Below are 11,123 nucleotides of genomic sequence, written 5' to 3'. Positions count from 1 at the left end.
TAAAATAAGACTTGGTACCTATATCATTTTTTGTGGGACCCATTTATAATGATGTAGAGTTATTGGTTAAATGTGTTATTGGTGGGACCTATTTAAAACTTTTTAAGAATTGTTGGGTCGGAGGGATTAAGTACTTATTAGGTACTATTATTAAAAAATTATAAAAGAGTGATGTGTGCACGTGGGGCCCGATTAAGTACCAAAAAATGGGGAGCTCCATTGTGGATGCTCTAAGCTAGCTGATAGCTGATAAGCTAGCTGATAGCTGAAAAGCTAGCTTATAGCTGATAGCTGAAAAACTAGCTTATTGAAATTAAAGTGTTTGGTAAAATTAGCTTTTAAAGTGGTTATTAAATATAAAATTACATAATTGATAGTGAGTAGTTTATTTTTTAGAGTGGGTAGTTATTAAATTAAAGGGTAAAAATGGAATAAAGTGTAAAAAGCTATAAGCTATAAGCTCAAATGCTACTTGAAATAGCATCTGAAAAAAAGCTATAAGCTAGTACAAAAAGCTTGTTACCAAACACCTCTAATTTTTTGAAACAAGCTTATAAGCTCATATAATAAGCTATAAGCTAGCTTATTTGTGTTACCAAACAGAACCGAAGTTGTTTCATATGTATCTAGAAAATGGACATGCCTGTGGGACATGGATTTTGTGTAGATTTTATTATTACTCCTTCCGATCCTTTTTATAAAGAACACTTAAGCCAATTTGGTTCTTTTTATAAGAAACTTTGACCAATTTTCAAATGTTTTAAATGTTCAATTTCACTTATGCCTTATTTATTATGATAGAGAATTTAAAAATAAGTAAGTTGGTTGAATAAAGAGTAATTAAATAAGGGTATACATGGAATAAATTTAAATTTATAAGAGTATTAAATGAAAATAACTATGTTAAATGTGCTTCATTGGCCTGTGTGATTTTTTCAAAGTGTTCCTTATAAAAAGGACCGAAGGGAGTATTATTTTTTTGATCATCTGTTTAATCTCATTCAAGGATCAGTTCAATGGTTTCAACCTTCTTGTCCAATCATAGCTGTGGGAATCGAATTGTGGTCCTCCATATAAAGTTCAGCGTCAATCACCACTGAACCAACCAAAAATCAGTGGATTTTATTATTTTCTAGAAACATAGACAAGTAAGCTAACATTATTCTATCCGTCAAAAAATAAAAAATTACTACCGAGTGCACTTTATATAATCAAAATTATATTTTTTAGGTTCATTTTATATTTCATGTATATGGTCTATATTATATAAAGTATCACGGAGGGAGGAAATATAACTTAGTTGACAGAAACATCTATTATTATTATATATGTAGAGTTGTGAGCTCAAACTCCGAACATTTCACTTATTTACTTTAAAAGTAAAATTTTATTCACAAAAATAAAAAGAAAAAACTAACTTATTTTGATTATAGATGAAATTATAAAATAGGCAAAATTACATAGGTGGTTCTTTATCTTATTTATTTGTAACACTTTAGTCCTTTATCTTTTATTTGTAACATATAGGTCCTTTATCTTTTAAAATATGCACAATCATGTCCTTATTTTCATATTTTATTTAAAATGCTGAGATGGCATGGCCATGTAGGATTTTAAATAATAATTTATTTTTAAAATGGGATTATATTTATTTTAAAATATTTTTCTTTTATAAAAATTATAAAAAAAACCCAAAAAATTGATGTGTTCATCATGATCTTCATACATTCATCATCATCTTCATCCTTAACCCAAAATTAATTTTTACTAAAATACACATACAAATAGTATCAATCTCAATGTTATGTTCTCCTTAATCTCCATCTAAACTAAAAAAATTAAAACCCCAAACCTACACCACCGAGAAATCTAGTTTCAGAAATTAACACGCAGTTGGTATCACCACCACCGAGAAATTAACAGCGAGGAAGAAATCGTTCAAGTCTAGTTGCAAAACTTGTCCTGATTTTGGGTAAGGCAATTGAGATTGGCAGATCCAAAATTGGATTGGGAACGAGGCATGTTTGAAGGTTTGTTGTTCAACACACCACCAAACAACAATTCCAATGTAAGGCTCAGAAGTTACTTCTAGACTCATCATGGAAAACAAATTTGTTTGGGGAAAGAATGCAATTCACACAGGGCAAGGGCAACGTCAATTTCATATTGTTTAATTTTTGTTTGATTTCTCAGATCTGTTTTTTAATTTTTTTGGTTTTTGGGTTGTGGATGTGAGTTTTTCTGGTTGTTGAAAATGAAGATGAACAAGATAGAAGATGAACATTCTTAGGTTTTTATTTTTTTTATTTTTAATAATTAAATTTTTATATAAAATGTTTATGTAAAGAAAATTAATAAAAAAATAGTGATATTAAAGTGTTACAAATAAATAAGATAAAGGACCTCTTGTGTAATTTTGCCTATAAAATAAAACTGACATCAGTAGGTTATTTGATATATATATATATATATATATATATATATATATATATATATATATATATATATATCGGTGACTGATATGCATATGAGAGGGTGGGGTGTTGGAGAGGATGGGTGGAGGTGGCGAAGAAATTTTTTAGCTTGGAGGAGGAATTGTTGAGAGAATGTTGTGCTGCTATGGATAACTTTTTATTACAAATAAATAAGTCACACAAATGGACGTGACAACATGATTTAGATTCTGAGTATTCAATGAAAGGAGCTTATCAAATGTTTTCTCAAGTTGTTCCAAACGTGATGACAACTCTGTAGAGATTATTTGGAACAAGATTGCCCCTCTGAAGGTTTATCTTTCTGTTTGGAGATTACTAAATAATAAGTTACCATTAAAAGAGAATTTGGCTCAGTATGAATTGTTATTATTAGATCAATTAGTGTGCACAGAACAAGTGGTTGTGGAGTTGCTAAAACTTCCAATCACTTGTTCGTGAGTTGCGATCTTTCTCAAACACTTTGGATTAAAATTCTTCCCTAGATAGGTGCCTTTGGTAAAGATATGTCACATTGAATAAGCCCCGAGCACCACTTAATCAAAAAGACTTTATTTGGATGTTCATGTATCTCTTACTCTAAACCACTTTAATTTAGTTTTACAAAGTTCATCCTCTTTGATTTCTACATATATTGTTACTATTTCGATAAATAAAATGCATTGATTTTAGTTTTCATAAAAAAGAAAAAGAAAAATCATCAGTCCATTGAAAATTTGTCGGTAAAAACTTAATAAAATGTCATTTTTTCCTATTATTATATAGTTTTAAAAATATAAATGAAAAAATGTGATATTAAATGAGTTAAAATCTATTTTATGCCCTTCAAAATATTAAAAATCTTTGATAATAATAGAAAAACTAGAAATGATGTTTACTCATCTGCCCCATTGTCATATACTCATACACAATCACCGTCACTAATATGAGTCTGTTTTTCAAGTAGTCCCTTAGTTGAGGAGTCACTTTACAACTTAGAGATATTTAGTTCGAAACTTGACATTAGGAAAAAAAAGAGTAATTAGTCAAGTTAGTCCATAAATTATCACTCTCTTACCAACTTAATCCCTAAACTATTAAAACCAACTAAAAGGTCCCTAAACTATATTCACATCCTTCAATTTAGTCCCTAAACTAATATGAGTCTGTTTTTCAAGTAGTTCCTTAGTTGAGGAGTCACTTTACAACTTAGAGATATTTAGTTCGAAACTTAGCATTAGGAAAAAAAAAAAAAAACTGTCACAGATATGAAAATAATTAGGGTTTAGGGGCATTTCATCTCATTTCCTATTTACATGGGGTTTTAAGAACTCAACCCAAAATGTAAAGGGCGCACCAATGATTATCACGCAGTTTACTTGACACTTTTTTTTTGCTAGAGTTAACTTGACACTTTACTAAAAGCTAAATGTTGCTTCGTTCCGTCGGAAAACATCTCACCGTCGCTCGCCTCTTCTCTACAGAAGCAGCACGAAGAGGCACCGCCGCCACTAATTCCGTCGGCGGCGGAGACACGCTAGGGCGTAGGCTTCTGAGCCTTGTGTATCCAAAACGCAGCGCCGTCATTGCTATCAACAAATGGAAGGAAGAGGGTCACACTCTCCCTCGCAAGTACCAGCTCAATCGCATGATTCGCGAGCTCCGCAAGAACAAACGTTACAAACACGCGCTCGAGGTTCGTTCTGTGTACGCGCGTTTTCTCATCTTCATCTATGCATAAAATTAGGTCTTGATTATTCATTCAAATTTGCAGTATCGATTAATTTGAATTTTATTCCTTATATCTGTTAATTTGAATTTAACATTTTATAAAAGGTTCAGATTTTGGTATATTTTGTGAAAACAATGTTGCTGCTGGGAGAATTATAAATTTTTATATATTATTTTGTTATTGCAAATGTAGGTTTGCGAATGGATGAAATTACAAAATGATATCAAGCTAGTGGAAGGAGACTATGCTGTTCAGTTGGATTTGATAACCAAAGTTCGCGGTTTAAATAGTGCGGAAAAATTCTTCGAGGATCTACCTGATAACATGAGAGGCCAACCAACGTGCACCGCCCTTCTTCATGCCTATGTCCAAAATAATTTGGCTGACAAAGCTGAGGCGCTAATGTTGAAAATGTCAGAATGTGGTTTTTTGCGAAGTCCTCTGCCTTATAATCGGATGATGTCTCTTTACATTTCGAAGGGGAAGTTGGATAAGGTTCCTAAAATTTTCGAGGAGCTAAAGGTGAACACTTCTCCGGATGTAACAACCTTCAATTTATTGTTAGCTGCTTGTGCCTCGGAAAATGATATTGAAACTGCAGAAAGAGTATTGCTTCAGTTAAAGAAGGCAAAAGTAGAGCCAGATTGGGTAACGTTTAGTACATTGACCAATTTGTACATACGCAATGCTAGCGTAAAGGATGATTGCCTTGAAAAGGCAGCATCTACTTTGAAAGAGATGGAGAACAGAACCTCACGGGATACTCGAGTTGCATATTCCTCTCTCTTGAGTTTGCATGCAAACATGGGGAATGTGGATGAAGTTAATCGGGTATGGAAGAAAATGCAGGGTTGCTTTCGCAAAATGAGTGATAATGAGTATTTTTGCATGATATCGTCACTTCTGAAGCTTGGGGACTTTGCCGGAGTTGAGAATCTGTATAGAGAGTGGGAATCTGTTTCTGGTACCAATGATGTCAGAATTTCAAATTTACTTCTTACTTCATATGTTGACCAAGGCCAGATGGAAATGGCTGAAAGTTTTTCTAATCAGTTAGTGGAAAAGGGTGTCTGTCTTTTGTACCCTACATGGGAGCTACTTACACGGGGGTATTTGAAAAAGAAGGATGTAAAAAAATTTCTGTATTATTTTATGAAAGCTATTTCTAGTGTGAACAAATGGATTCCAGATCCCATGTTAGTCCAAGAAGCATTCACAGTCATCCAGGAGCAAGCTCATATTGAAGGAGCAGAACAATTGTTAGTTATCCTTCGGGATGCTGAACATGTGAATACAAATATATATAACATGTTTCTGAAAACTTATGCTGCAGCTGGTAAAATGCCTCTCATTGTTGCTGAGAGGATGAAAAAGGACAACATTCAGTTGGATGAAGAGACACATAGGCTCTTGGATCTAACCAGTAAAATGTGTGTAAGTGATGTTTCGGGGATTCTGTCCTAAGCACACATTGAAGGGGTCTTAAGGTAAAGTAGGAAAGCTCAAATGTGTTTGGCTGCACTTGTTTTGCAGTATCGATCCCATTTCTGAATATAATAATTGGATTGTTAGTATTTATGAATGTAATACAAATTTGCAATGATACCAATTTTGAAATCAAGTACCAAACCTGGACATTAGAGGCAGAATCAGTTGAACTCTCTGGGTTTATACTTCAATCTATTCATGATGACATGTTGCTGGCTTGTTATGATTTTGTTTCTTCCCAACTTAGTACAATATTGGTCTACCAATGCACACTTTTACTGCCCTAGTTTGATCTACTTACGGACAAGCTACTGCTAATCTTGCTATCAATCAGGGAGTTTCAGATATTTATGGAAATTTTGTTAATTTTCTAGTTTTCGTTAATTTTCAAACACAGTGGAGGAAATGCATTTCCCAATCGATTTTCGTTGATTTTCCATTTCATTTTCTTTTGTAACTGTAGATTTTTGTTTAGAGAACCAGTAGTGTTGTAAGTACTGGAATGACCGACCAACCCTCTAAGATGGGAGTGCTGTTGATGTAAATCTCGAGTCTGGATGTGTGGTGCTATCTAGGGTGAGAGTGGATAGAAGTCCCTCACATGTGAATTACGATATACAGCCATTAGATGATAATAATAATAATAAATTATACATTCTAAGCAGTTTACCCAATTCTTGTGATGAGAGATTTGCAAAGAAGTTTATTTCACTCAAACATCAAAGTCAGATTGTGAATGGTATACATTCACAATCAAGAACCCTAGTCATCACGAAATACATTGAAGAATGATAAGATCTGTTGCACATCGGTTTTTCTAGCTGTGTGGTAAGCAGTTCTGCCAAAGCCACAAAATTCTTCAATTATTGTTGAAGAATCATTATTATTATTATTATTACTATTATTATTATTATTATTATTATTATTTCATCAGTGAGGTTGGATTCACCTGTTGAAGTACAATTGCCGAGAAAAATTGAAACATTTAGATTGGCAGTTCTGTTCACTTCAGTCACAATAATTCTCTCATTTGTTCTGGTAGCATGATGATTGATAATGACGATTTGGGACATAATTGTTGGTACTCTTTTGAAGACCCTTTTCCTCCGCCAAGTTCTTCCCCAACATACAAGTTCACAGTCATTGCCACCGTGAACCCTTGTGAGTTTATTTTTATTGGCTTAACTACATATTTGGTCCCTTACATTTATTTTAGGTTTCAATTTGGTCCCTTACGTTTAAAAAGTATCAATTCGGTCCCTTACGTTTATTTTAGGTTTCAAGTTAGTCCTTTCCGTTAGTTTTGTCACTTTCAACGTTTGAACAGTACACGTGTCACTGTGTCCAAGTGCCACGTGTCAGTCCACATATGCAAATTGACTGCCACATGTGACAAAATTGACGGAAAGGACTAACTTGAAACCTAAAATAAACGTAAGGGACCAAATTGATACTTTTTAAACGTAAGGGACCAAATTGAAACCTAAAATAAACGTAAGGGACCAAATGTGTAGTTAAACCATTTTTATTTATTTTCATTTTGTTCTTGAAATCCAGTGCATGAAGTAGTTTGTTATGATGTTGCATTTTGTGACAAGGATTTGACTGTAAGTCAGTTCTGCTGGCATTTTGTGGGATAACATACATATACCTTTGCTCAACATGAAAAGATCCATCTGTGTAATCAAAGTTTTCCCCTCATTTATAATTTTGATATGTGGTGTGACCCACTTGTTGTTTATGTGAGTGAAAAGGCTAGTTTTCTATTGGTAAAATTGATAAAACTTACCTTTTTTGTGTTTTATTTGATAGATTTAGACCTGAAGGTACTTGGCTGTTTGTTGGGTCGTGTTAATTCTTATCATGCTTGTTTTTTCTTGTTAGTTTAGTTAAATATATGATACACTGTAATTTTTTACGATCATGGTTTGTGAAATCCTTTCAAGTTTATCAATTTTCGATGGATTGTAATGTGAAAAGTCAAGTGCTGTTGAACAAAGGTTATTTTACTTGACATATGTCTCTGGTTCCATTTACGTCTTCCTTTTGCTCAACAAATAAAATGTATAAAATGGAGCATAAGGGGTACACCAGATGAAGAACTCTAAGCTTTGCAAGATTTCTTCAGGCAATAGCTAGACAGAGCAATAACTCATACCCACCAAAGTAAAGAGTCAGAACAGAAAACTTGATATATGTCAACATCTAAAAAGATTGCTGTGAACCAAATGTGGCCTTGCACGGGTTGGGATCCTCTGCAGTGACATTTTTTCTGCAGTGAGATCCTAGTCATTCATTGTGTTTACGATTCCTGTCCGGCCTTGCACCTTCCTCATTGCATATCCAGGTTCAAATTACTTGATTGAATCACCTATATCCAGGTTCAAGTAACTCTTCATTGGGTCTCTTGCAGCCAACTTTGACAAATATAACAGTGTTTGAACTTTTCAAGCAATTCATTTGAATTGTCATCAATAGTATATAGTTTTTTGAAGTAGTGAATCTAATACAAACTGAATACATTTCATGGAATTAAAATTCGAAAAAATTTGGACCAATACATCATTGTTTTTTAATTTAAATGTAAGGTCACTACATATTCACAGGGCTAATAGTTTATATGTTTTGTGAATATGTTTCTGAAAGATTCTAATATGTCTTCTGTTGGTGACCAAGATTAGAGGTATTCCCTAAATTCACAGATTACAGTTCATATATGTTAATGTATTTTATATTAGCATGTAACTTGTTTAATGAATGGACGGATAATTTGGTAAATAAAAGAAACAAGATTTAAAGGTTTTAATAGCAGCAAACATAATGTTTGTTCAAAAAAGGAAATTTCATCCATAAATTAAATTTGAATTTTCTCGAACAATTCGTTTGTTTGGTGGAACTAAGTAACCACTTGAGTTCGATCACTTAGTTTGATAACCGGTGATTTATGAGAATGATTAACAAAATTTTTGATTGTTAAATAAATAAGTAAGAAGACATTAATATTTATTTGACTTGATATAAAATTTTAAATGTGTTGTAGTAGAGTAATGATGACAAGTGATTTCATGAAAATTAGAGCATGACTTAGTAGAATTTACGAATGGGAATTTGAATTTAATATATTATAATGGTAGATTTATTGATGTATTAGTATTCCCTTTAAACAAATTAAATCCTCAAGTTTAGAAGATAATTGTTTCATGCAATTATTTCAAAGATGATGGGAGGATTTGGTGTGGTGGGTTAGAAAATTTTAGTTTTGAGCTTCCACTTATTGGTACATAACATAAGACCTAGATAACAAACACCTTTTCTATTTTTCCCCTTAAATCATTAAATATTAATTACTTTTCTGCTTTTCTCCTTTTGACAAGTTGGTAGTATGATAAGCTACATATTTTTAAACTGATCACCAAACTAACAAGCTGTTGACTTTCAAAAAACAAATATATGAAAGAAAAAAAGTCAACAGGTAGTAAGACCAAAAAAGACACATAACAAGGTTAGGAACAAATTAAAAATTCAAAAAATTTCTTATTATATAATTACAAGCCAAGCCAAGAAGTAGAGAAATAGGGGTTTACCCAACCCACATACTCCTTCATATCCTTCAACCATACCCACCAAAGTTACTTTCTATTTTAGTATTATTTTCTATTATACAACTACAACACTAATAGTGTACCTAAGTTTACACTTTATTAGAGCTTTAAAAGCTTGTCTATAATCTCTACCGTTACAAATTAAGATACCAATTGTCTTCAAAATCTGAAACAATAACAAAACAACATTAAGCTGTTCTGTTGTCTTATCTATTTTTAGCCATGACAACTAATACTGTTCATGATGATTGTGAAGTTGGTTTTGAAGAAGGAATGCTTTGGTTACCCTCTTATGTTCTCGACGAGGCAAGCTTTTCTAGATTACTACTCTATGATATCTATCGCTTAATTTATTTTATTTTTTTGTCTTTAAACCTCTTATCAAAGATTGTTTCAGACTTTCAATCATGATTTGAACCTGGGTTATACTAGAATGAACTGTTGGATTAAATGTTTGCGGCTTTTTATTTTATCTTATAATAATTTCTATACATAATTTCGTTTCTTCAGGTATGTATGAGTAACCGAGACCAAAATCAAAAGGTCCTAAACCAACAAAAATTGGTTGATCACAAATCATTTGGAGAATCACAGTCACAGGTACTGTTTTATTGGATGAACGTATTTCACTATCTTCTATCTACAATTTATTTTCATATACCTTATGGTTTTTTCTTCTTGTTAATATTTTATCAAAATGTCTGTTTCAGTATTCAAAATCCACCTCAAGATTGTCGCACCAAAGGCTGAAACTTGCAAATTGTGGCGTTGGAAATGGAATGCGAGCTATTTTTTTAGAACCAAGTCATGGATCGTGTGGTACCGGCGTATTCTTACCTCAAAGAGCAGATACAAAGTTCCAGCCAAGAAAAAAGCCAGGTTGGTCATATATACAATGTGCACGTGTGTTGAGTACTCAATCTATTATGAGTACTCAATCTATCCAAATATATGTCAAAGTCTTTGTTAAAAGCTCGTCAATTGGTGTTATATACCGAATATAATATGCTGATTTTTGATTTATATATGCACGTTATTTATGGTTATAATTATTTTGCAGCTTGTGCACCGGTCTTACTTCCCGCTCGAGTTGTTCAAGCTCTAAACATTAATGTGCATGCATTAGGTGTGCAGATATCACCCCCAAAAGGTATCAAAGCAGAGTTTTAATTTAGAATCATAAAATTTAGCATTTTTTTTGTGGGTAGCAAATGCCCTCAACATGGCCTTTCATCTGGTTGCAGCTCAAAAATACAAACCAAGATGCGGCGAAGTGTACAATAATAATTCAACAGAAAAGAAAAATGATGGGAAAGATGCATCTAAGCAATGTAGTTTTATATCTCAGAAACAATGTTCTTCTCAAGGGATATTTCTCCCTAAAGAATGGACTTACTAGCTATCTCTTCATTTGGAAATAAGAGAGCAATTAAATTTGTGAGGGACACAAATTAAAAGATTATGTAACTAAATGTAAATAAATAAAACAATCATTTCTGATGCATATATAGTATGCATAGTTTTATTCAATTGCTGATTTGTTGTGCCATAAAAGAGTCTTTGATCATGTAAATGAAGCATAGACACTCCTCGGATTAGGCATGTCCCGGTGTCCGGACATGCCTTGCTGTCGAACACCAAACACGACATCGACACTGATGATTACATTGAATTATGTCATGTTTTCAAATTATTATCGGTGTCAACGTGTCAGTGTCCGATGTCCGTGTCTGTGCCATGCTTCATATTTATAATAATAGCAGTTCAACTCCCACAAAGGAGCACGATCTAATGATATGTATAAATAATTTTATGTATGAATTTATCAAA

The 11,123-nt window shown here is 32.8% G+C and overlaps 2 protein-coding genes across 3 annotated transcripts; both read left to right on the top strand.

Annotated features, from left to right (window-relative positions):
• The first annotated feature begins 3,770 nt into the window (after nt 1-3,770).
• On the top strand, nt 3,771-5,824 carry LOC123896694 (pentatricopeptide repeat-containing protein At4g02820, mitochondrial-like). Its single transcript, XM_045947056.1, has 2 exons — nt 3,771-4,167; nt 4,396-5,824. The coding sequence occupies exons 1-2, from the start codon at nt 3,901-3,903 to the stop codon at nt 5,665-5,667; spliced, it is 1,539 nt and encodes a 512-aa protein (XP_045803012.1). The 5' UTR covers nt 3,771-3,900; the 3' UTR covers nt 5,668-5,824.
• A 621-nt stretch (nt 5,825-6,445) lies between these two features.
• LOC123896704 lies at nt 6,446-11,119 on the top strand. Of its 2 annotated transcripts, XM_045947070.1 has the most exons (7): nt 6,446-6,519; nt 6,734-6,852; nt 9,550-9,599; nt 9,804-9,893; nt 10,004-10,172; nt 10,354-10,443; nt 10,538-11,119. In XM_045947070.1, the coding sequence occupies exons 2-7, from the start codon at nt 6,735-6,737 to the stop codon at nt 10,690-10,692; spliced, it is 672 nt and encodes a 223-aa protein (XP_045803026.1). In that variant the 5' UTR covers nt 6,446-6,519; nt 6,734; the 3' UTR covers nt 10,693-11,119. The 2 variants fall into 2 exon arrangements, with proteins under 2 accessions (XP_045803026.1, XP_045803020.1); XM_045947064.1 differs by having other exon boundaries at nt 6,489-6,852.
• Nucleotides 11,120-11,123: the final 4 nt, after the last annotated feature.

This window comes from Trifolium pratense, linkage group LG1, assembly GCF_020283565.1.
Source record: "Trifolium pratense cultivar HEN17-A07 linkage group LG1, ARS_RC_1.1, whole genome shotgun sequence".
Taxonomy (NCBI): domain Eukaryota; kingdom Viridiplantae; phylum Streptophyta; class Magnoliopsida; order Fabales; family Fabaceae; genus Trifolium; species Trifolium pratense.
The sequence above is the reverse complement of the archived record's forward strand: the minus strand, read 5'-3'. Positions and strand labels throughout refer to the sequence as shown.

Coding starts and splice junctions, on each gene's coding strand:
- LOC123896694 (XM_045947056.1), top strand. CDS start 3,901: ATGTTGCTTCGTTCCGTCGGAAAACATCTCACCGTCGCTCGCCTCTTC. Junction 4,168..4,395: donor GTTACAAACACGCGCTCGAG/GTTCGTTCTGTG, acceptor TTGCAAATGTAG/GTTTGCGAATGGATGAAATT.
- LOC123896704 (XM_045947070.1), top strand. CDS start 6,735: ATGATGATTGATAATGACGATTTGGGACATAATTGTTGGTACTCTTTT. Junction 6,853..9,549: donor CATTGCCACCGTGAACCCTT/GTGAGTTTATTT, acceptor ATGATTGTGAAG/TTGGTTTTGAAGAAGGAATG. Junction 9,894..10,003: donor TTGGAGAATCACAGTCACAG/GTACTGTTTTAT, acceptor TGTCTGTTTCAG/TATTCAAAATCCACCTCAAG.